General features: G+C 33.5%; 1 protein-coding gene and 1 pseudogene across 16 annotated transcripts in view; one reads left to right on the top strand and one right to left on the bottom strand.

The window, feature by feature from the left end:
* Window positions 1-26,644, top strand: part of BLTP1 (bridge-like lipid transfer protein family member 1) — a 213,236-nt gene that overhangs the window by 140,338 nt on the left and 46,254 nt on the right. For 9 of the 16 annotated variants that reach the window (XM_072755305.1, XM_072755319.1, XM_072755316.1 and 6 more), the window contains exons 50-58: window positions 361-411; window positions 3,480-3,686; window positions 5,145-5,383; window positions 10,528-10,772; window positions 12,959-13,064; window positions 22,200-22,297; window positions 23,014-23,199; window positions 24,488-24,656; window positions 26,367-26,578. In XM_072755305.1, the coding sequence (XP_072611406.1) occupies window positions 361-411; window positions 3,480-3,686; window positions 5,145-5,383; window positions 10,528-10,772; window positions 12,959-13,064; window positions 22,200-22,297; window positions 23,014-23,199; window positions 24,488-24,656; window positions 26,367-26,578 (1,513 nt within the window). The remainder of the gene's footprint in view (window positions 1-360; window positions 412-3,479; window positions 3,687-5,144; window positions 5,384-10,527; window positions 10,773-12,958; window positions 13,065-22,199; window positions 22,298-23,013; window positions 23,200-24,487; window positions 24,657-26,366; window positions 26,579-26,644) is intronic. The other 7 variants (XM_072755320.1, XM_072755318.1, XM_072755315.1 and 4 more) reach the window with 1 other exon arrangement.
* Window positions 9,838-9,983, bottom strand: LOC140598812 (U2 spliceosomal RNA; annotated as a pseudogene).

Raw genomic sequence — 26,644 nt, 5'->3', positions numbered from 1 at the left:
CAAAACATAGTATTTATAAAATGGACTTTTTAGGAAGTATTATATAGTTATGTTTCTTGCCTTTGGAAAAAAGCGAAGATCCTTTTTTTTTTTTAAATAAAAGTTACGAATTATTCACTATTGGGCTCTAGTAGTTTTAAGACTTTCTGGATTTATTCTTTGATTTTTCATTTCTGATTTCAATTAAAAAGAAATGAAACTAAAAAGCAAATAGTTGAAAATTTTCTTTGAGGAAAAATTTTAAAAGTGGAAAATAAGAAAAGCATTCCAGATGATGGGTCATACTGTAACTAATTTACATATGAATGTTTATTTGCTTCCTTTTTGTTTTCCTGCTTTCTCTTGAATCTTCATCTGTAGACTGGAGGATTTTCCTACATCTCCTACAAGCACAGCCAAACAAGAGTTTCTGTATGTCATATTACTTTTTTTCCCCATGGGCTTTGTGATTAACATAGAATTGAATGGTTTAAAGAAATATTTAGATTATGTGCATGGCTGTGAATGTATATAGTTAGCTATTATTTTGTAGCTTTAATATAGATCCTTTTATAGATTAAAGCTTACTGACATTCAAGGAACACGCAGAGGTAAGGGCTGGCTACCTTTTGATAATTCACGCTTTGTTTTGTTGTTGAAAGATTTTAACACTATAGTTATGTGTTGCTTGTGCTTCTTTAAGACACCTCACTGTTAAAATTTATATTATTGTAAATCCTTCTTAAGGTTTGATGTGATAATAGAAACTAAAAAGTTTTACTTGAATAAGAGTAATTGCAAAAATAATTACTAAGATACTAATATATGAAAACATTGACACGTCTCAACTTTATAATTTTGTTTTTAAGATGAGGAGAGTTAAAGAAAATAAGATGAGGAGAGTTTACTACTCTGTTGACAGATTTTATGTATGGCTTTTACTATATGTGCTTTTATATTTTAAGTGTCTTGATTTGACCCAAGTATATCTGATATTTTGTGTCAGTAAGCTCTACTGAGTGCTATTAATTTAAGTATTTGTTACATGAGTCTTACATGCAGGTGGAGATAGAGTAGAGACAATGAAGCCCTGGAGTAAATCCTCAAATTATTTACTCGGCCTGTTGGATCAAGAAGGATGGGACCTGCATTTAAGACCATAGCCTAGACTCAGGAAGTAAAGAAAATGGGGGAAAAGTATTTGCCTCATTAGGCACTGTGGTCATTGTAGCTGATCACAGTGGATCCGAACTTTGTGAGGGTAGACTACCACTGTCAGTGAATTCTTTAACAAGATTGATTGGTCACTTGCCATGAACTTTTTATGTATATGCGGCATGTCTATGGTGCTATAAGTTCTTATAGCCTTCAGAGAGATTTTGTCTACTTCTTTCTTGTGTAAAAGTTTTATATATACTATATACTGTGTGATCTAGATTAAGTGACAACTCTATTCAAGAATTAAAATGAAGTTATGAATAGAAAACTCACTTAGCTTGTAAACTAAGTCTTCATTCTGTGTCTCCTTACATCTTTAACACGTGCAGTTTGACAGGAGTTAGACATCCTCTATAGTTTCAGGCTCAATTTGATCAAAATAGATCTACCATGTTGTCCAGCTCAGAAGAAAACCACTTACCTTGTAGTGGTAGGCACCATTTACAAAGACTACAGTGTGAATGGGGCCCTCTGGAGTTGGACAGCACAGAGCACCTGAAGTCCTTAACATCAGAATTTTCATTGGAGATATCATAGTAGGGTCCTTGTAGGAGAGCAGTCAGCCCAATTAGCTTTCCATTCTTACTTTTACTGTATACCTGAAATTCTAGTGTTATATATGTGCTTATATAATCAAAAGTAATATTTAAACAGACTTCTGTTTTACTGCATTCTAGTGTTAGTAACTAGTGTTACTAGTTTCATTCTAGTGTTATATATGTGCTTATATAATCAAAAGTAATATTTAAACAGACTTCTGTCTATAGATTATAAAGGTAAAACAGTGAGATAGGTATAGAATTTTACTGTCATGATAACAAGACAGACTTCTTTGTATGTTTAGTTTCATTGAGTAGATGGATGCTGTTCACAAGTATAAAATCATTTGCATGTTAGCACCATCTGAGTGTTCTGGCTTATGCTGAAATTGAATTTAAAATGAAATCTCATTAATGATAAAAGTAGCTTTATCATAACATTTAAGAAAAGATTCCAAATTCAGTAGTCAATATCCCAGAATCTATTCTCATGCTTGCTAGACCAATTTCATATCTTAACTTTTTTTCTAGTCAGTGGTAGTCTCTGAGAAATAGTTGCCTTTGTAGAAGAAAGCTATACAGTTCGCCAGTAATCATTTTTTAATTTTATATAATACTTGCATTTCATTTGTCTATAAATAATCAGCACCTCTAATAGAGCCATTGTTATGCTTCTCAATGTTTACTTTAATAAAAGTTAGATGTGATAAATCGATTGTTTAGATCCATGAGACTGTAAATGAATTCTTAGTAAATCCTTTATAGCCTAAGCCGAGATAAATATATGTGAACTGACCTGTAGTTAATACGAAATTTGCATTTTATGTGTTGTTTTGCTAAATCTATTGTCAAGAATCTTTTGCCCATTTGAAAGATAATATTTATGTTTGAGGCTGTCCATTTACTAACTGGGCCTTTACTGGTGCAGTTCATTGATGTGAAGCTTTCCATTCTATACGTCAAAACTGCTTTATCATAGCTTCTATATACATGACTTATCACATGTTATCTGTGGAATTCCACAGCTATAGTGTTGGAAGTCATTCCTCAGCTGTACTTCTTTCCTCTCACTAATTTCACAAAATTCAGTGAATGCCTACCATGCTTAAGGTACTGTTGTAGGCATTAGAAGAGAGAACAAGAAATCAGAAGTACCTTTGCTTTATGTCTGTATTAATTAGTAAAGCTTACTAATTTTTAACTAAGTAGTTATTTATTATGAATTTTTCTTCTATCATTCCTTTAACCCTGGTTGAAAATCTTAAAAATGAAAAACGCAAGTTAAATTTCTTCTTTCCCGTATATTTCTTCCAACATATTATATGATTGATAAATTCCTTTGATTAAATTCTAAGAAGTGCAGTATTTTATTATATATTATTTATTTTAAATCCCTAAAATAAATTGGGGACAAAAAGAGGAATTCTGAATGGAGGAAAAATTAAAATGGAATTTTGTGTGTTGTACACATGTAATATGTCAGTGTTCATTCTTTTACTTGTGAGTGCATACATGTTTTCTTCTGTAAACTCCATTAAAGATATGGAATGATTTTGAGTGCCAACAATGTAAGATAAATGCATTTCAATGCTTTTATAAAACTTTTCCTCAATACATGATTTAAATGCATGAAAAATCTTAAGTCATTTAGTTCATTAAATGATTTTAAAGCATCACCTTAGTACTTTTCAACATTTATCTTTATTTGGCTATATTTTAATGGTCCTCCTTTTTTATTAATAGAACTGTAGTGAAGTGTAGTATTGCCAAGTCACAAGCCCTCTACAGTGCCCAGAGAGGGTTGAAGACTAACAATGCTGCCGTGTTCAAAGTAGGAGCTATCAGCATCAACATTCCCCAGCACCCTGCCACCTTACATAGCATGATGGTTCGAAGTTCCCACCAACTATCTAAGCAGATCTCAGATCTTATCAGACAGCCTTCTACAGCGTAAGTTATTTCTTCAAGTTCTGTGGTTCCATGTGATACTTTAAATTGATCTTTGGTGTGTTAACAATAGTTTGGAGGAAGACAGAGGGTTTCATCCAAATATTGACCAGTATGAACTATGGTGCAGTTGGAAAATAGCCACATATGTTTGTGGAAGAATCCTATGGGATATAAAGTACTTTGTCACAAATGCAATTGTCCGTGTTCTGTATTGTGTCAGTAAAGCTTAAGAGATCCCAGAGATTTGTGGATATCATAAGAGGTACTAAAAAAAAAAAAGCAAATCGACAAATTCTAGGACTGTATCAATCCTTATTTACTTGAAACTCATTGTAATTTATGACTGCATAGATTTAAAAACTACAGTGGCCATTTATGTCCCATGCATGGTTTTGTGTATACTGTATATGAAATTGTTGTACATGGTTCAAGGCATGATATGATCATGCCACATAAATATTATAAAGGTTGGTATACTGGATCTTTGTACATTGACTGCTATTCCCTGTCTCTATAGCTCTTGTTCATGGGAATGCATTGCCAAGATTTATTCCTGATCCTCAAAGCTATATAACTAATGAATAATTAGTAAATATATGATAAGTAAAAGGTAAAAAAAAATGATCTTATTATGATCCTTTTGCCTAACCTATAGGGTAGAAAAACATCAGTGAGTCTTTTTCCAGTGTCCTAAAGCAGTGATATTTCTAATTGTTCTATTGAGCTTTAATTCTGATGTAATATTCATGTCGAGTTGAGTAAGTAGTAATAATTTATGTTTCTCCTGTTAGTGGAGTATGTAACCCAAAATGGGTACATAAGACGTAGTTTAAAAATATGCCAAGGAACTTTTCTTTATTATAATGTGTTGGAAACAGAGTGTAATAGTTTAAAAAAATGAGACTCTTGTCAAAGTGAATTAAAATCCTGGTTTCACCATTTTCTAGCTAGGCTTCCTCATTTGTGAAGCAGATAATCATACCTACTCAAAGGTTTTTGTGAGATAAATGAATAAATGATGAAACACACAGAACACTAAGAATATTACCTGGCACATAGTAAGCACTCAAAAAATTATTGTTATTGTATATATTGTTATTAATAGTGATAGTGATAGTAGCAACAGTAGTAATATTACAATATTACAATCAGTAGAAGAGTACAATGCTTAAATCAGAATTTGGAATCAGACAAACATGAGTTTTAACTCTAGGTTCACAATAATATGAATGGCTTTCACAGTATAACATTCATTTGTATTGTTATTACTTCTTGTTTACTTTTCTAGATCATCATTTTTCTATGGCTTTTTTTAGGAAGTCTTAAAGTGGGCTTGAATTAGATAATCTCTGTTCACAGTTCATTTTTGCTATTTTTCATTGAGAATTCTAATAATTGCATACAGTAAAATGGTCGCTGTTCTAATTGTGTTTTTTAAATTATTTTTTTGCTTTATAGCCCTCAGCCCATGAAGGAAGATATTGCAACACCCCTACCTTCTGAAAAAACCCCAACAAGTGTTAATCAAACTCCTGTTGAAACAAATGAATTTCCTCAGCTACCTGAAGGTTTAGAAAAGAAGCCCATTGTTCTTAAATTCAGTGCCATGTTAGATGGTATAGCCATCGGAGCAGCACTTTTACCATCTCTGAAAGCAGAATACAAAATGGGAAGAATGAGAAGTCATGGAATGACAGGTAACATTACATTTTGAATTCAGCCCCTTAAACTATATGATTGGTTTGAGAAATAAGTAATATTTTCATGAAAAAGTACACTTGCTTTTGTATATCTTGTATGCAAATTTAAATAATTTTAATCAGAGTACTTTTAAATTTCATTAATGATGTACTTCAGCCAAGTAAAAAAATACTAGTTGCACCTTCCTTGAGGACTCTGCTTTTATTTGAACTCTGCAGAGCTATTCAACTATTGAGGTCATTTCTGATCAAACTAAAGTTGAATATGTTTCTAAACCTGTTAGCTTCTTTATAGTCTGAATAACTTCGTTTATTTTCACATTGAGTGAATTTAGCTCATATCAGAGGTTATTTGGCTTTTTCATAATAGCTACTTCTATAAGGTTTTGTGATCCTTACATACTCTCTCCAAAAGTTTTTTGCTATTGTATTTTTATTCTGAAACGTAATACAAAAATGTGTAAATTATTTACACAGTTTCAAGTATAATAAAGAACTGTGATCTTACCAACCCATTAAACAAACTGAAAATGAAAACATTACTGGTATTGTGAAGGCTCATTCAATGAATATTATCACTACCTCATTTTCTTCATGACTGCCCACGAAATAACCACTAACATGAATTTTGTGTTACCCATTCCTTTGCTTTTCTTTATAGTTTTACCACATATATATACTTGTAATGTATATACATGTAATGTATATACATGTAATGTATATATGTATATACTTGTAAATGGCTTATGTTCTGAACTTATTTGTGTTACCCATTCCTTTGCTTTTCTTTATAGTTTTACCACATATATATACTTGTAATGTATATACATGTAATGTATATATGTATATACTTGTAAATGGCTTATGTTCTGAACTTATTTGTATGGATTTCCACTAAAGTATTTTTTTTTTTTACTAAAGTATTTTTTTAAAGATTTTATTTGTTTGAGAGAGAGAGCATGAGCAGGGAGGAGGAGCAGGGGGAGCAGGAGAAACAGGCTCCATACTGAACAGACAGCCCAAAACAGGGCTCTATTGCAGGACCCTAGGATCATGACCTGAGATGAAGGCAGATGCTTAACCAACTGAGCCACTCAGGCACCCTCCACTAATGTATTTTTTAATTGGAATGTTGGTTTTTTTTTTTCTTTTTGCTGTACATTTTGTTTGAGATTCATCTGTTCATTCATGTATCTGCTGGTTCATTCATTTTTCACTGAAACGTAAGAGTCCATTCAGTGATTACATTACAGTTTGTCTACTATTGATGGATATTTGGCTCCTTGTATTTTTTTGCTATTACATTTGTTCTCATGCCCATGTCTTGGTACACATGTGCATGAGATTCTCAAGGGTATTTACTTAGGAGTGGTACAGCTAGACTATAGGGTAAATGCATCTTCAGTTTTATTAGACAGTACAAAACTGTTTCCCAAAGTATTTGTGTTCACCAGTATTTATTGTCTTTCCAGTATTAGATGAGAATTCCCATTATACCATATCCTTGTCAACACTTGGTATATTCTGACTTTTAAATTTCTGCTTTGTCTGGTAAATGTGGAATGGTATCTCACTGTGGAGTTAACTTCTATTTCTGTAATTAAGCTGAATTTTTTTATGTTATTAAAATATCCTTATGTATTTTCTTATATGAAGTGCCTCTTGATGGTTATTGTTTTTTGCCCATTTTACAAATGAGTCATTTGTATTTTTTTGTTGTTGTTGTTCACAGGAATTCTTTATATGTTTTACATGTTAAACTTTTAATATTGTGATATTGATATTATATATTTGTATATATTTACCATCTTATGAGAGGCTTATTTTACATTGTCTATCTGTATATATTTACCATCTTATGAGAGGCTTATTTCACATTGTCTTTTGACCAATAGATATTCTTAGTTTTAAAGTAATTGAATTTACCAATATTTTCTTGTATGATGTGTATTTTTATATGTTAAAGAAATCCTTAACTTCTCAGGATTATGAAGATATTATCTTATATTGTCTGTTAAATGTTTTATATTGTCTGTTAAATTTTGCTTTTAAGTTCTTAATCTATGTGGAATTATTTTTTCCTTTAATTTGGTGTAGATTTATCTTATCAATTATTGCAGCATCAGTTATTGATTGATTTGTCCTTTTTTTCAGTGATACATAGTCCATTTTTGTCAACTCTTAAGTGTTCATATGTGTGGGGTCTGTCTCAGAGTTCTTTATTATGCTTCATTGGCCTATTTGAACCACCTATTTATAATTTCATATTGCTACCTGACAGTTCCTTTTTAAGGAGTAATCTTGGTTATTTTTTATTACTCCTTCATATATGTTTTGGAGATCAGTTTGTCAAGTTCTCTGAAAAAGCCTATTTGAATTCTTAAAGGAATTAAATCTGTAGATTCACTTGGGGAGAATTGGCAATATTGATTGATACCGAAAATTAATGTAATGTTTAACTTTTCTATTCTTGAATATGTATTTCTTTGTCCCTTTAGGTCTTTCTACAAAGAAAGTGTTTTTCTACAAAGTTTAAAATTTTTTAATTTAAGGTTTTGCGCCTGTTACAAAAAATATCATATATATTTATCATTTGATATGATTATATATCATTTATATTTATTTATGTAATATATATATCCTATAAATATATATATCCTATAAATACCTTACGTTGTTGTTATTGTTTAGTAATTACGAATGTGATATTTTGTAAAATGGCATTCTCTAAACTGGTGGGGAATTTGTACAAATGCACTTGGTTTTTTATGGTAATTTTATACTCAGCAACCATGGTAAATTTTTTCTTTTTATTGCTAATAAGATTCTTTGGAATTTCCTAAGTAGATACTTGTTCCATGTGCAAATGATACTTTTGTTTATTCCTTTCTAGTCTTTAAGAGTTTTTATTTCTTTTTCTTAATGTGCTTCTGCTATAATGTTCAGAAAAGGGGATATTACAGGGATCCTTGTCTTACTCTCATTTCTTAAGGGAGTTGGTATTTCATCAATAAATGCGATGTGGGATGCAAGGGTTTGCTAGAGTCCCTTTATCAGGTTAAGAAAATTTATTTCTATTCCTAGTATACTAAGAGTTTCTATGAAGAAAAATTGGTGAATATTATCAGATGCTTTTTTCTACATCTGTTGAGATTAAAGTTTGTTTTCTCCTTTATGCCATTAACAAGTTATATTATTAATTTAAAAATGTGCATGTATGCACATATATAAATATATGCACATATGTATTGATATATATTTACATGTATTTCTTTATTCCTACTCCTAGCATTTTAGGTTTTCTTTATTGAGAGGAATTTTTCTGAACATCTAGATTTTTCTGTTACTAGGAAGAGAAGCACTTTGAAGGGAGTTTGCAGATTTGGCAGTCAGAAGTATTAGGCTTTCACATATTGGCTAGACAATAAGTTAGACTCATGTTGGCCATTTATTCAGAGCATCCATGAAATCTAAGACTCAACAGAGACAGTATCAAAAGCCAAATAGGCAGTTTGGAATTAGGAAAATATAAATATTTAGGGGCACACTAAATGTACTATCAAATATCTAAACAGATAAGAACACATAGTTCTTGAAATGAAGGAAAGGAACAAAAATAGGAAAAGAATGACTGTATTAGTGATAAGAGATGACCTGAGGCCTAGCATTACTTTAATGTTGTTTTTATTTAGTAATGATGGTGGTGGTAGTAGAAGTGGTAATTACTGTGATAGCCCCCACACTTGCATCCTGCAAGTGATGGTCACTGAGTCTGCCTGGTTGGAGTTAGTAAGAGAAGATCAAAGCAGTCATGACCTATTTGGCCATTCACAGATGTATCATTAGGTGAAAGAGCATTTTTCTGTTTATGACTAACTCATTCTAAGAACAAACATTGTATAGTGAGTGAATATAGTGAATATAACCAATGTAACATATGGGAGTGATCTTTTACTAGTATTTTGAAAAAAGAATTATTTCTGGCACAATTGAGAATACTAGGATTATTTATTAAACTATAATATGTATGTAGGCAAAATAGGCTATTTAATGATGTTTGAGTGGAGAGAATTGGTAAAGTATAGAAGAGTATAAGATTTTGTTGGTTGGAAAGGAGTATGCATGTATACATTACACAGTAAATGCAATGGCCAGTAATAGATCTCGATTTTAACAAGGTTTCTTCTACTCCTTAATGTCTTCATAAACTGGAAGCTAGAGAGATATGGCTTGCATAATAGTATAGGCTATATATTTATAATTGTTTGAACAGCTGCATGCCATATAGTTGATTTAAGTGTTTAGCACCAACAGTAGTTTTATTAAACTAAAACTCATACCATATCCTTGTTTGGTATATGGTCCCATTAATAATTATTGTTAAGGTAAAAAATACATGTGTTCGCATAATTTTATAGCTGATGAATGTTTTCAGTGAGTACAATGGTTTGACAATTTTCACTGTTTCCTTCCATACTGAATCAGGATCAGGAAGCTAGCTGTTAGGTGCTAATTTCTCTGTTAATAAAGTAGTATAAATATGAATGTAGATTGGAATTTTTTACACTTGATCTTAGCCAAAAGGCCAAGAAGCAATGATTAGAAATTTTTGTACACTTAATTCCTCTTGTTATAATTCTTCTGTGATAAGGGCAGTTTCTTTCTGTTCTACTTTCAGTGAAATAAAGAACATTTGAGGTGTTTCTCTGGCACCTACTAGGCTTAATTAAATAGTACTTTCTGGCTTAATAATACTGACTGGGTCATAGTAGTACCCATACATGTATATAAGGATTTCTTTTACTTGTGATGTGTATGCATTTTTTTAGAAACCATTTTTTTTAAAACAAGGGAGTGGGGGATCCCTGGGTGGTGCAGCGGTTTAGCGCCTGCCTTTGGCCCAGGGCGCGATCCTGGAGACCCGGGATCGAATCCCACGTCGGGTTCCCAGTGCATGGAGCCTGCTTCTCCCTCTGCCTGTGTCTCTGCCTCTCTCTCTCTCTCTCTCTCTCTCTCTCTCTCTCTCTGTGTGTGTGGCTATCATAGAAAAACAACAACAACAAAAAACAACAACAACAAAAAAAAAAACAAGGGAGTGAATGAGTACCTGAACAAACAATAACTTTTCTTATTTCTTATAGGTGCACAGACCAGGTTTACATTTGAGCTGCCAAATCACAGATTACGTTTTACTTCCAAAGTGTCTGCCACAGACATGTCAACCATTCCTCCTTCTGCTAGTCTCAACCTTCCTCCTGTTACTATGTCAGGAAAATATATAATGGAAGAACATGATAGTTATTCAGATCAGGTGTGGAGTATTGATGAACTGCCTTCTAAACAAGGGTACTATTTACAAGGAAATTATCTACGTTGTGTGGCAGAAGTAAGTTTACTTTTCAATTTTCTTATGTTTTGTCATTTAGAAGTCTTTAAGGTTTAGATGTACCAAAATATGTAGTGATCTAAACTTTTAAGACAAATCATTAAATCATTTATTCTTACAGAATTCTGTTCCAAGTCTTGTATGTGTATGTACTCATGTGTATATATCTTTTTCTCTATAGTTTCGTTTAAACATGATTTTTTTTGTTAGTCATCTTTGAATTTATATTCTTACATTAGGTGTCATATCCATCTCTTTAATATTTTATGGTTCATTTGATTATAAAAAAAGCTAATAGCATTTATATGCATTGACTTGTATAATATTTTTTTTTTGACTTGTATAATACTTAATCCTAAAAAACAGAAATTTTTTTAATTTTTAAGTGAAAAAACAGCCTACATGATTCATCAGGTATCCATAATTATTAACTAACAGTCTTCTTTTTCATAATTGTTAGCAATTTAAAGGTCATACAGATAAAATACAATCAAATTCACAGACTAATTTCTTTTCTAAGGGATGCTGAAAATCAGTATACCTGATTTCATCATTGTTTTTTCACTTTATATTGGTACAACTGTCCTAAGTTTAAAAAAACATTACAATACATATTTTTTGCTTGATTTGCGGTAAACAAGTCATCTTTTATTATACTAATTCGATACAGTAGGAAATTGAAGCTGAGAGAAATTAAGTAACTTTCCCTATATCTTTCCACTATCACATGAGAGATGTAGGATTCATACACAGTGCTCTCAGCTTGCTTTGTCAGTTTGTCAGAAACGGTTGCAATCTTATAAAAAAAACAGTTGTCTATTTCTTTTGTGAGTTTCATTTTCTAAAATGTAAAGCATCTCTGAGAATGCTTTTTGAGTTCTTTGCTAGAAATTTCACAGCTATGGGAGATACTTAATTGAAGTCTGATTTTTCTTCTTTAGACCCTGCTTATCCTAACACCTCTCTAAAGATGGGATTTCTTTATGTGAAAAATTAGTGTACAAGATTCTAGAAGTCAGATATTTATTTAAAAGGTAGATTATAAAAAAAAATAAAATAAAAATAAAAATAAAAGGTAGATTATAAAGCATATTTCATTTTTCCTTTCTGTTCTGAAAAATGAGTACTCAAACTCTGGTATAACAATACTATTCTTAATGCTTCATTTGATAGAAAATAAATCTGATGCGGCATGTTGCATAATTTATTACTAATATTTGCTATTAGAAAAGGTATAAAGTATGTAGTTGGGGAAGAACACAATCCCACATTTGCTAAATATGCAGTTAATTACAAACACTTGAAAGAATCTAAAGTTGCATTCCTTAGACAGTTGCCTGTTTTACTATGGCTTGAAATAAATACATATGAAAATCATCTTAGCCCATTGGGTACTACTCTATACAAAATAAAAAGTGTCCAGTGCTACTTAGACTCTATGTAAAGACTACTAAAGTAAAATAGTAAAGACTACTTTTAAGTAAAGACTACTAAATCCACTTTGCTTTGTTAATTTTTGATCAAAATATGAATACTAAGTGGCAAATTTGAGGCATTTACCTTACTCATAAGGGTGTTTCAGTCAGTCTTTATTATAATACTGAACGTCAATTAGGGCTTGCTTTCTATTTCATCTATTAATTCTTCATATAAATCTTATGCTTTCTACTAATTGTAGGGCGTATATTAAAACTTATGGAGTATATCTGATTTGCTCTTTCATGTGAAAGCAAACCTCATGAGAGCCATGATTTTGTTGTTTTTATTCACAGCTATATCCTTAGCATCTAAAGAGGTACACAATGCAGATGGTCAATAAATATTTGAATGTATAAATAAATTTACTTTCATGTGTAATGATACTTGTCCATGGTTCTAACACTACAACAGTAGTCATTGAAAGTAAATAACTACTCTAGACAAAATTTCAATTTCGAAATTATCAAGTTGCCAAAAAAAGAAACCTTATTGGCTACTGTTATTAAAAAAAAATTAAGGAATGGCTCGTAATAATGTCAGACCAGTAAGTGTTGGGTAATCTGAATATTTTTTAACCTTTTTTCAAATAATATGTAGATAATTTATTGTTTTTCTTCAGAATTTGAGTTGACCTATGTGAGCAAAAGATGTATTTACAACAAATACAGTCAGTAATGTTAATCTACTATTCTGATTTTGTTTGGCAGGTTGGTTCCTTTGAACATAATCTCACAACTGATCTTCTAAATCACTTGGTATTTGTACAGAAAGTGTTCATGAAGGAAGTTAATGAAGTAATACAGAAAGTTTCTGGTAAGATAATCTGGTACCTTGTAATATAGATTATATAGCAGATTTTTATTTCATCAGCTAGGTGATGTTCCATGTATCTATGTATGGTATGAGTGAGTATTGATCCTATCATTTAGATATAGTTATTGAGTAATTCCCTAAAAACTTTGCATTCCTTTTCTGGCTTTTCCACCTACAGATTCTTTTGCTTATTACTTTTATCATATGTAGTATATACATTTATGATTCATAAACTTTACAAAGCTCCTTTATGCTTCCTTTCCCCAGCCCCCCAAAAAGCTAATATGTCTACTAACCAAACTAATCTTATCCATTTGGGAACAAGATTTAGATCAATATAAGATGTTGACTTTATAAACCACATGGTGACTCTACTTGCTACATGGTAAATCATCTGTAGCAACACTTATTATATTTTTGCTATGCCTCAAGAGTAGATTACAAATGAGCATCTTAATTACAGTTTTACATTTTAACAGGAAATATATGTTTGATTTAAAAAATTTTAACTGACTTTTAATTCAGTTAAAGTATTAAGAGGTATCAGGATGGAAAATAAGTTGACTCTACGCAAGAATTCTTGAGGCTAAATATTTCCAGTACAGATATAATCATGTTAAAATGATAGTGAAGCCACAAGAGGCGATTCCTCCATGTTGGTGAATAAGTCCATTGATTTAACAGATTTATTAAGTATCTGAGTATTCAATTATAATTCTAATGAGTTCTGTGAATGACAAGAACAGGGTGCTATCTCTATGTCAGAGGAGAAACTAATCTAGTTTAAGAAATCAGAAAAGGCTATACAGAGGAAGTCCTATCCAAAGCCTCATAAATGAAATCTATTTGGCAAGAAAGGAGAGGTACAAAAGATGCAGGCAGGGCTTATGGACAAGTATTTGATAAGGCCCCAAAGGGGGACAAAACTCAATGCAGTAGGGAATTAAGTTATGTTGTACCCATGTGAGCAACAGATTTACCTGATTCTCATGGGCTGGTTCTGATTTTATCTGAAGTCAGGAAACTAATAAATGATTATATTGAAGAAGCGCAGTAGAACTATAGAATTTCACAAGTTGAGTTGTAAAAAATCAGATCAGTTGGTAGCCTGGGAATTCTGAAAGTTGTTGAATACAAACTGTTAAGGAAGAAAAAAAATAAATAGTGAAGCCCTTTCTGCCACTGAAGGTGCCTCTATTTGGGGAATATACCGAAGTTTTGATGTGGCCCATTTACATGGTTAAAATCACATTAGAACATTGTGATATGGAAGTTAAGAATATTTTAAGCTAGTGAATTTTTATGAGTTCTAAAGAATATTTTCAAGTCTATTATTGCTGAATATAAGAAAAAATATTTGACACTTAAACTAATTTTGTATCTTTCTTTTTTTAATTTAATTTCAATTAGCAAAATTTTGTATCTTTCATGGTTTAAAAAGCTAGCATTGTAGAATTCTAATCAGACTGGCACTATAAGTTGCCCTTCAGGTAGTTTTGATGAAGAAAAAGGCTTTTCTTAACGTTTGAATTACAGTTGGTGAGGAGTTAAAAGTATATCCCTAGGTCTATGAAGAATGAACTGGAAAAAAAGATTAGAAATTCCTCAAAGAGTTACAAATAGATCTGCCCTATGACCCAGCAATTGCATTGCTGGGGATTTACCCCAAAGATACAGATGCAGTGAAATGCCGGGACACCTGCACCCCGATGTTTCTAGCAGCAATGTCCACAATAGCCAAACTGTGGAAGGAGCCTCGGTGTCCATCAAAAGATGAATGGATAAAGAAGATGTGGTCTATGTATACAATGGAATATTACTCAGCCATTAGAAATGACAAATACCCACCATTTGCTTTGACGTGGATGGAACTGGAGGGTATTATGATGAGTGAAATAAGTCAATTGGAGAAGGACAAAAATTATATGGTCTCATTCCTTTGGGGAATATAAAAAATAGTGAAGGGGAATAAAGGGGAAGGGAGAAAAAATGAGTGGGAGAAAAAATGAGTGGGAAATATAAGAAAGGGACACAGAACATAAGAGACTCCTAACTCTAGGAAACGAACTAGGGGTGGTAGAAAGGGAGGTGGGCAGGGGGTGGGGGTGACTGGGTGACGGGCACTGAGGGGAGCACTTGATGGGATGAGCACTGGGTGTCATTCTATATGTTGGCAGATTGAACACCAATAAAAAAATAAATTTATATAAAAAAGATTAGAAATTAATATTCTAACTGTGAAGATTTACTAATCACTGTGAAGAATTCAGAGATAAGATTCTGATACTAAGTCATTTAGTGTCTAGGTCTTATCCCTGAACCATTCCTTCCTGACTATATGGTGGAACTCTAGGAAAATGGCTGAAAATAAGTCATTTATCATCTAGCTGGTCCCAGGACCTCATGAAGCGAGATTTTACAAAACTGGAGAGTGCAACATTTTACTGAGAGGGAATACTTTGAACCCTTGTAGCCAAGTTTCTTAGTATTCTAATCTCTCTATTGCTTCCCTACTGTCCCATGATCTTCATAGTTACTGCCCTTATTTCTCTACTTCTTACACTTTTTTCTTTTTTTTTTTTTTAATTTTTTTCTTTTTTTATTTATTTATGATAGTCACAGAGAGAGAGAGAGAGGCAGAGACACAGGCGGAGGAAGAAGCAGGCTCCATGCACCGGGAGCCCGATGTGAGATTCGATCCCGGGTCTCCAGGATCGCGCCCTGGGCCAAAGGCAGGCGCCAAACCGCTGCGCCACCCAGGGATCCCTTACACTTTTTTCTTAATATTACATTTAGCTCTAGGACATTTTCTGTTGTATAGACATACTCATTTACAGCAATCATGTTTATTAGGAAAATATTTTTTTGAGGAATCAGTTATTATAACTTAATTATAAGATTAATATATACTCTAAGAATAATAAAAGAATCAGTTCTTATAATTTTATTGTCCATGGACTCCCTGGTTTTAGAAAGATGTAGTTAAGAACTGACATCTTGACAATAATTGATTTTTCCTATTTATGAATGTGAAATATCTCTCCATTTATTTAGTTCTTTTTTGATACATTTCCTCAGAACTTAGTATTTTTCTTCATGTAGATCTTGCACATATATTGTTAATTTTTACCTATGTATTTAATTTTTTTTGTGGTGCTAATGTAAATGGGATTGTGTTTTTTAAGTTCCTCTCTTCATTGCTGGTGTATAGGAAAGTGATTGACCTTTGTCAGTATTAACTTTGTATCCTGCAACCTTGCAATAATTGCTTATTGGCTCCAGGAGTTTTTTTTGTCAGTTCTTTCAGATTTTCCACATAAATGTTCTTGCCATTTGTGAACAAAGACAATTTTATTTTCTCCTTCCCAATTTCTATACCTTTTATTTACTTTTCTTGTATTATTGTATTAGTTAGGACTTCCCATGTGATGTTGAACAGAAGTGGTAAGAGGAGTCATCCTTGCCTTGTATCTTATCTAAATAGGAAAGTTTCAGGTTTTTCACTATTGAGCATATGATGTTAACTATAAAGTTTTGTAGATATTATCAAATTGAAGAAATTTTCCTCTCTTTCTTTCTACTGAGAGTTTTTATCATGAATGAGTGTTGAATTTTGTGAAATGCTTTTTCTGCATCTCTATTTTTTAAGTTTATATTTTATTTAAGTAATCTCTACCCAGTGTGGGTCTTGAACTCACAACCCCAAGATCAAGCGTTGTGTGATTTTCCAACTGAGCTGGCCAGGCACCCCTTTTTCTGCCTCTGTTGATATGACCATGTAATTTTTCAGAAGGATTGTGATGGATTACATTAATTTGATTCGCTAATAGGAGAAAACTTCCCATCACATGTAGATATATATGCTCTCTGGGATGATGCTACTAAACTGAATATACATATAGAAAGATTAAAATTTTAAGATGGAAAACTTAAAGATAAATATGCAGAAAATTTTTTCATCAAGGGGATGAAAAGTGGAAAGGGAAGTTACACATTAAAATATTAGAACATTATTTTGTGGATGCCACATTGCCTGGGCAACAAATGATCTGTTAATAGGAACTCTACCCCAGAGTCTCCTGTCTCATTTTTTCTTTAATTTGTAGGACAAACTTTTGCTGCCACATATTCTTAGCACACATTACCTTATTTTTAAAATTTCTGCACCTTTATTTTTTCTTTATTTCTTTTTTGTTTGCAGCACATTTAAATGTAAACAATAAAGTTCACATTTTTTATTGAAGACATTAGTACAATTTACTTTTTTCCCCTCAAATACATTTTTGAGATATATGATTACATTTATTTTTTCTTTCAGTTGGAAGTCCTCAATTTTTTTTTTAATTAATTTTTATTGGTGTTCAATTTACCAACATACAGAAAAACACCCAGTGCTCATCCCATCAAGTGTCCACCTCAGTGCCCGTCACCCATTCCCCTCCAACACCAGCCCTCCTCCCCCTCCACCACCCCTAGTTCGTTTCCCCGAGTTAGGAGTCTTTATGTTCTGTCTCCCTTCCTGATATTTCCCAACATTTCTTTTCCCTTCCTTTATATTCCCTTTCACTATTATTCATATTCCCCAAATGAATGAGAACATACACTGTTTGTCCTTCTCCGATTGACTTATTTCACTCAGCATAATACCCTCCAGTTCCATCCACGTTGAAGCAAATGGTGGGTATTTGTCGTTTCTAATGGCTGAGTAATATTCCATTGTATACATAGACCACATCTTCTTTATCCATTCATCTTTCGATGGACACCGAGGCTCCTTCCACAGTTTGGCTATTGTGGCCATTGCTGATAGAAACATCGGGGTGCAGGTGTCCCGACGTTTCATTGCATCTGAATCTTTGGGGTAAATCCCCAACAGTGCAATTGCTGGGTCGTAGGGCAGGTCTATTTTTAACTCTTTGAGGAACCTCCACACAGTTTTCCAGAGTGGCTGCACCAGGTCACATTCCCACCAACAGTGTAAGAGGGTTCCCTTTTCTCCGCATCCTCTCCAACATTTGTTGTTTCCTGCCTTGTTAATTTTCCCCATTCTCACTGGTGTGAGGTGGTATCTCATTGTGGTTTTGATTTGTATTTCCCTGATGGCAAGTGATGCAGAGCATTTTCTCATGTGCTTGTTGGCCATGTCCATGTCTTCCTCTGTGAGATTTCTCTTCATGTCTTTTGCCCATTTCATGATTGGATTGTTTGTTTCTTTGGTGTTGAGTTTAATAAGTTCTTTATAGATTTTGGAAACTAGCCCTTTATCTGATATGTCATTTGCAAATATCTCCTCCCATTCTGTAGGTTGTCTTTTAGTTTTGTTGACTGTATCCTTTGCTGTGCAAAAGCTTCTTATCTTGATGAAGTCCCAATAGTTCATTTTTGCTTTTGTTTCTTTTGCCTTTGTGGATGTATCTTGCAAGAAGTTACTGTGGCCGAGTTCAAAAAGGGTGTTGCCTGTGTTCTCCTCTAGGATTTTGATGGACTCTTGTCTCACATTTAGATCTCTCATCCATTTTGAGTTTATCTTTGTGTATGGTGAAAGAGAGTGGTCCAGTTTCATTCTTCTGCATGTGGATGTCCAATTTTCCCAGCACCATTTATTGAAGAGACTGTCTTTCTTCCAATGGATAGTCTTTCCTCCTTTATCGAATATTAGATGACCGTACATTTCAGGGTCCACTTCTGGGTTCTCTATTCTGTTCCATTGATCCATGTGTCTGTTTTTGTGCCAGTACCACACTGTCGTGATGACCACAGCTTTGTAGTACAACCTGAAATCTGGCATTGTGATGCCCCCAGATATGGTTTTCTTTTTTAAAATTTCCCTGGCTATTCGGGGTCTTTTCTGATTCCACACAAATCTTAAAATAATTTGTTCTAACTCTCTGAAGAAAGTCCATGGTATTTTGATAGGGATTGCATTAAACGTATAAATTGCCCTGGGTAACATTGACATTTTTACAATATTAATTCTGCCAATCCATGAGCATGGAATATTTTTCCATCTCTTTGTGTCTTCCTCAATTTCTTTCAGAAGTGTTCTATAGTTTTTAGGGTATAGATCTTTTACCTCTTTGGTTAGGTTTATTCCTAGGTATCTTATGCTTTTGGGTGCAATTGTAAATGGGATTGACTCCTTAATTTTTCTTTCTTCAGTCTCATTGTTAGTGTATAGAAATGCCATTGATTTCTGGGCATTGATTTTGTATCCTGCCACGCTACCAAATTGCTGTATGAGTTCTAGCAATCTTGGGGTGGAGGCTTTTGGGTTTTCTATGTACAGTATCATGTCATCGGCGAAGAGGGAGAGTTTGACTTCTTCTTTGCCAATTTGAATGCCTTTAATGTCTTTTTGTTGTCTGATTGCTGAGGCGAGGACTTCCAGAACTATGTTGAACAGCAGTGGTGAGAGTGGACATCCCTGTCTTGTTCCTGATCTTAGGGGAAAGGCTCCCAGTGCTTCCCCATTGAGAATGATATTTGCCGTGGGCTTTTCGTAAATGGCTTTTAAGATGTCGAGGAAAGTTCCCTCTATCCCAACACTCTGAAGGGTTTTGATTAGGAATGGATGCTGTATTTTGTCAAATGTTTTCTCTGCATCTAATGAGAGTATCATATGGTTCTTGGTTTTTCTCTTGCTGATATGGTGAATCACATTGATGGTTTTACGAGTGTTGAACCAGCCTTGTGTCCTGGGGATAAATCCTACTTGGTCATGGTGAATAATTTTCTTAATGTGTTGTTGGATCCTATTGGCTAGTATCTTGTTGAGAATTTTTGCATCCATGTTCATCAGGGATATTGGTCTGTAATTCTCCTTTTTGGTGGGGTCTTTGTCTGGTTTCGGAATTAAGGTGATGCTGGCCTCATAGAACGAATTTGGAAGTACTCCATCTCTTTCTATCTTTCCAAACAGCTTTAGTAGAATAGGTATGATTTCTTCTTTGAACGTTTGATAGAATTCCCCTGGGAAGCCATCTGGCCCTGGACTCTTGTGTCTTGGGAGGTTTTTGATGACTGCTTCAATTTCCTCCCTGGTTATTGGCCTGTTCAGGTTTTCTATTTCTTCCTGCTCCAGTTTTGGTAGTTTGTGGCTTTCCAGGAATGCGTCCATTTCTTCTAGATCTCCTAATTTATTGGCGTACAGCTGTTCATAATATGTTTTTAAAATCGTTTGTATTTCCTTGGTGTTGGTAGTGATCTCTCCTTTCTCATTCATGATTTTATTAATTTGAGTCTTCTCTCTCTTCTTTTTAATAAGGTTGGCTAATGGTTTATCTATCTTATTAATTCTTTCAAAGAACCAACTCCTGGTTCTGTTGATCTGTTCCACAGTTCTTTTGGTCTCGATATCATTGAGTTCTGCTCGAATTTTAATTAACTGTCTTCTTCTGCTGGGGGTGGGGTCTATTTGTTGCTTTTTCTCTAGTTCCTTTATGTGTAAGGTGAGCTTTTGAATTTGAGATCTTTCCAGTTTTTGAATGGATGCTTGTATTGCAATGTATTTCCCCCTCAGGACTGCTTTTGCTGCATCCCAAAGATTTTGAACGGTTGTATCTTCATTCTCATTAGTTTCCATGAATCTTTTTAATTCTTCCTTAATTTCCTGGTTGACTTTTTCATCTTTTAGCAGGATGGTCCTTAACCTCCACGTGTTTGTGGTCCTTCCAAACTTCTTGTTGTGATTAAGTTCTAATTTCAAGGCATTATGGTCTGAGAATATACAGGGGACTATCCCGATCTTTTGGTATCGGTTCAGACCCGATTTGTGACCCACTATGTGGTCTATTCTGGAGAAAGTTCCATGTGCACTTGAGAAGAATGTGTATTCAGTTGAGTTTGGATGTAAAGTTCTGTAGGTATCTTTCACAGATCCATCTGGTCCAGTGTATCATTTAAAGCTCTCGTTTCTTTGGATATGTTGTGCTTAGAAGACCTATCTAGCATGAAGAGAGCTAGATTGAAGTCACCAAGTATAAGTGTATTATTATCAAAGTATTTCTTCAGTTTGGTTATTAATTGGTTTAAATATTTGGCAGCTCCCACATTCGGGGCATATATATTGAGGATTGTTAAGTCCTCTTGTTGGATAGATCCTTTGAGTATGAGATAGTGTCCCTCTTCATCTCTCACTATAGTCTTTGGGGTAAATTTTAACTTATCTGATATAAGGATGGCAACCCCTGCTTTCTTTTGAGGACCATTTGAATGGTAAATGGTTCTCCAACCTTTTATTTTCAGGTTGTAGGTGTCCTTCTGTCTAAAATGAGTCTCTTGTAGACAGCAAATAGATGGGTCCTGCTTTTTTATCCAGTCTGAAACCCTGCGCCTTTTGATGGGGTCATTAAGCCCGTTCACGTTCAGAGTTACTATTGATAGATATGAGTTTAGTGTCATCATATCTATTCAGTCCTTGTTTTTGTGGATTGTTCCACTGAACTTCTTCTTAAAGGGGAATTTTAAGAGTCCCCCTTAAAATTTCTTGCAGAGCTGGTTTGGAGGTTACATACTCTTTCAGTTCCTGCCTGTCTTGGAAGCTCTTTATCTCTCCTTCCATTTTGAATGAAAGCCTTGCTGGGTAAAGTATTCTTGGTTGCATGTTCTTCTCATTTAGAACCCTGAATATATCCTGCCAGCCCTTTCTGGCCTGCCAGGTCTCTGTGGAGAGGTCTGCTGTTACCCTAATATTCCTCCCCATAAAAGTCAGGGACTTTTTTTCTCTTGCTGCTTTAAGGATCTTCTCCTTATCTTTGGAATTTGCAAGCTTCACTATTAAATGTCGAGGTGTTGAACGGTTTTTGTTGATTTTAGGGGGGGATCTCTCTATTTCCTGGATCTGAATGCCTGTTTCCCTTTATGATTACATTTAATTGTATAATGTTTTTAGTTCTTATAAAATAGTCTTAATAAATGCCTATATATGAAGTATTATCCCTAGCATTCATGTGTGTGTGTGTGTGTGTGTGTGTGTGTGTGTGTGTGAGTGAAATGTGACATGGCTAAAGTTTCCTGTTAAAGATTGAGAACATGATCAGAAAAAATAACTGTTTATGTTTTTTTAAATGCATAAAATAATTATTATTTTCCTTTTAAAGTGATTGCCCCAGACCCTCTGTTATTTAACTTCTATAGGTGGGGAGCAGCCTATTCCTCTTTGGAATGAACATGATGGAACAGCAGATGGAGATAAGCCTAAAATTCTACTTTATTCTCTGAACTTGCAGTTTAAGGTAACATATAAGGAATTATACTTTTCAAAGTACTTTTCTAAGTATTTAATGTATACTAATTATAGGAAATTCATATGATACATAAATATGATAAGTAGAAAATAAAAATGAAGTGTAACCCCATTCACTCAAGAAAATTTTTAGTAATTGAATATCATTTAGGACTTTTTTCTGTTTGTATTTTTACATGTGCATATATTTATGCATTTTAAAAACCTTGAATACTTTTCAATGTCAGAACATTATAGATTAACTTTATCTTCCTGAATAGCTGTACTATTTATTATATAGTTGTAACAGTTCATATAACTGCCCCCTGCTGGTAAATATTTTATTTTTTTCTAATTATTACAGTTATAAGTTACTCTGTAAGAAATATTTTGTACACTTGTCCAATTAACAATAATACCTTAATAGAAACCTTAATATTTCCAATTATTAAGATATTAGTGTTAAAAGTATTACCAACTAATTATAATTAATGTATTTAACTCATGAATAGTTCATATGCTAAGTACAAAATTTAAAATAAAATTCAGTAAGTAAAAAATTCCCTACTAATATGAGAAATTAAAGAATGTTTATCAGCTCATTAGACAGCCCAAATGTATTTTAAAACATGGCATTTTATCATATATTGAAAGATTTCATTTGAATGAGTGTATATTGTTGATTTAAGATTCTTTTTTCCTCCTAACATATAATCTACTAACTAGGGTATTCAAGTAACAGCCACTACTCCATCAATGAGAGCTGTGAGATTTGAAACTGGATTGATAGAGCTGGAACTTTCGAACCGACTTCAAACCAAAGCTTCACCAGGGAGTAGCAGCTATCTGAAACTGTTTGGTAAATGCCAGGTGGATTTAAATCTGGCATTAGGACAAATTGTCAAACATCAAGTGAGTACAAATATGCTGATATTAGAATTTTAGCTTTTAAATTTTGTATATCAATTTGAACTACTGTAAATATTATTATTTTTTTAAGATTTTATTTGAGAGAAAGAGAGAGAGGGCACGAGTGGGGGTAGGGGCTGAAGGAGAGGAAGCAGCAGACTCCATATGCTGAGCAGGGAGCCGATGTGGGGCTCCATTCCAGGACCCAGGATCATGACTTGAGCCAAAGGCAGACATTTAACTGACTGAGCCATCCGGGTGTCCCTTTTACTATACTTTTAAAAAGTTATTTAATATTCCTAAAATTTCTAATTGTAAATTGGAGTGAAACTTCATTTAAGAAGGCCTTTACAATTTTAGTTTGGCATTTCATTGAGTCTTTTGGGTGGTATATTGCTATAGTTTAGTGCAAATGTAATCACAGGAAGCTTAATTCAACATCTTCATAAATACTTGTTTATAATTACTCTTGGTTTTGTTTAGAATTATTTTTTATTTCAGCACTGTACTGACACTGGTCAGTTCTTAAAATGTTACTAAGTTTCTTAGCTACCCTGTTTAATATTGGAATTTATGCATACCATAATGTTAATAGCAAGTTTTACATATGCTAGGTTTTATACATATGTGTGTATGTATGCTACACATATATGTGTATGTGTATATATGTCTACATATATGTGTATATATCTGTGTATGTAATATGTATAGAAAGTTTTATGTATATATACACACAGCAATAAATCAGATTCTATTTTATAAAAATATAACTTTCACACCTTATTGGGGGATGTTTTGTTATTGTTTTTATTTTGATAGATATTATGTAGATTTTAACCTTTTTCCTTCTTTTATTTAAAAGAACTGATTAAACTAATACCAGTCATACTTTCTATATTAAATGGCTGTATTAAAGATTATGTAGGGAAATGGAGAAAAATTTCTTGCCATCTTTAGAAAAACAGTATTTTTTTCCAAATGGAAACACATGTTGAGAAGAGAAAGGATGTAATTATCTTGAAACAGTTAATGTATTGAAATTAAGAATATGGACCTCATTCTAGCTTTTCTACAAACTTTCTGTATGACTTCATATTTACTTCTTGTTTACCCATACATGTTATATATTAATTTCAGGTGTTTCTGGTACAGAGTATAAGGAATATATCATTGACAAATAAAGTTGAGAAAAATATATGATAGTTCTTTTGGTGAATAATACCAACTTGTAAGTTTTTTACCAAAACATTTTCCACTACTTGATTTTATTGAGTTTTTCATTTTAATTTAGGTTTATGAGGAAGCTGGTTCTGATTTTCATCAAGTTGCTTATTTTAAAACCAGGATTGGATTAAGAAATGCCCTCCGAGAAGAAATCAGTGGTTCTTCAGATAGGGAAGCCGTGCTTATTACCTTGAATAGACCAATTGTTTATGCACAGCCTGTGGCCTTTGATAGAGGTAAGATAAAGTCCATCAACACTATCTTGTTAGATTTAGAAATGTTTTGGTAATGTTGGATAAAAATCATTTGTTGTTTACCACTGTAGATGCTTGACAGCTAAATGTTTCCTAACCTGAAATGTGAACATCCAAAGTGTTTTGCTTATTCTTTTCAGTTTTTAAATTTATTTTACTTTTTAAAGTCATTTGCTTTCAACATGGATATAGAGGGTGTCAGAATTTTAATTGTAATGCTAACTGTTTGGTTTCAAAAACTAATGCACCCATTTGCTTTTGCACTATCTTTATTCATTTACAGTCTGGGAGTCTAGGAGTGGAATACAGATCCCTGTCCTCAAGGACTTGTCAGTCCAGTGGGAGAGAACAAAATATACTACAGGGAGGAGTTAGAGTTACCTTTTCTTGTATCTGAGGGAGCCTTCTAACTTTGCCTGTGCTTCTTAAAGGAAAACTAATTCTTCAGATTTGACTTGGAGTTAAAAGTTCACCTGGGAGACAAGGAAATGAAGCTAGTCTCACTTACCTTTGTATCTGAAGCAGAACAGTTCCTGGGTTAAAGTTAAGAACTAAGTAAATATTTACCAGATGAGAGAGAATATGAATGAATATGTATTAACACAGAGGTCTAAAACATACAGCAGCTTTCATAAAAGAAAATAATAGGAAATAAGGCTGAACAGATAGGTGGGGTCTAATTAATGTATATTGGGCAAATATGTAGCAATTGTATTGTGGAAGTAATGAAGAACTGATTTATAAAGCCACTTAAGATTGAAATTGGCATTGCCTGGTGATAAGTCTGTTAGAAAACTATCCTTTTGGCAGTGTTATGGGTAACATTTTATTATGCTAACTTCTGTGCACTTTTTTTCATTTCACATCTTACAAACCTCTCATCACCTTCAACGGCTCCTTAAAGTACTTTCTACTCTTTGTGTCTGACCGTTTGCTTTTCCATCTGCTTCCCTACCCCTTAATCTTTCCCCTACCTCATCTTTAGACTCTCCTTCTGTATTAAATGAAGGTTTTCCTTAAGGTTCCATTCCTGTTACAGACTCAGATGTCTTGACTTCTCTTTGAGGATCACACCTTTTTACTATATACTCCTACTATTATGTACCTCTCCTTCAAGAATTTTTTTTTAAGATTTTATTTATTTATTCATGAGAGACACACACAGAGAGAGAGAGAGAGAGAGAGAGAGAGAGAGAGAGAGAGAGAGAGGCAGAGGTAGAAGCAGGCTCCATGCAGGGAGCCCGACATGGGACTTGACCCCAGGTCCCCAGGATCAGGCCCTGGCTGAAGGCGGTGCTAAACCACTGAGCCACCCCGGCTGCCCGCCTTCAAGAATTTTTTAACAGTAGTAATAGTAAGCTCTACAAGGTCAGGAACCATGTTCTGTTTTCATTTCATTTCATTTCTATTGCATCCTAGTGCATAGCATATAATAGTCATTTCACAAATAATTTATTAAATGAACAAATGGACCTGGATTATTTTCTTCTTTCTGCCATTATGCAGTCGCCTGCTTTCATTTGTCAAATTGACTATATTCCCTTAGATCCTTTCTAATTCTAATGCTATAATTTTCTGCTGGGAGTGATTTTTATTAATTGACCAGACTTTGCAGCTCCTGAGTTTTACTTGCCTTATAGCTTTACAGCTTTGATTTTAATTTTCTTTCCACCTTGCCTTAATTATAAAAAGCTGTGCTGTTTTGGCTGAATTATAAGGCTGCCTATGACAACTGGAATGAACAACGAATGGCTTTACATAAAGATATTCATATGGCTACAAAGGAAGTAGTAGATATGCTACCAGGTATCCAGCAAACATCAGCTCAGGCCTTTGGGACTCTCTTCCTCCAACTCACTGTGAATGATCTGGGAATATGCCTGCCCATCACAAATACTGCACAGGTAAAAAAATCAAACGATAGTCCAAGATTAAGAGGACAACATTCTACTAACCATTTCTATGTATAT

Source organism: Vulpes vulpes, chromosome 4 (assembly GCF_048418805.1).
Source record: "Vulpes vulpes isolate BD-2025 chromosome 4, VulVul3, whole genome shotgun sequence".
NCBI lineage: Eukaryota > Metazoa > Chordata > Mammalia > Carnivora > Canidae > Vulpes > Vulpes vulpes.
The sequence above is the reverse complement of the archived record's forward strand: the minus strand, read 5'-3'. Positions and strand labels throughout refer to the sequence as shown.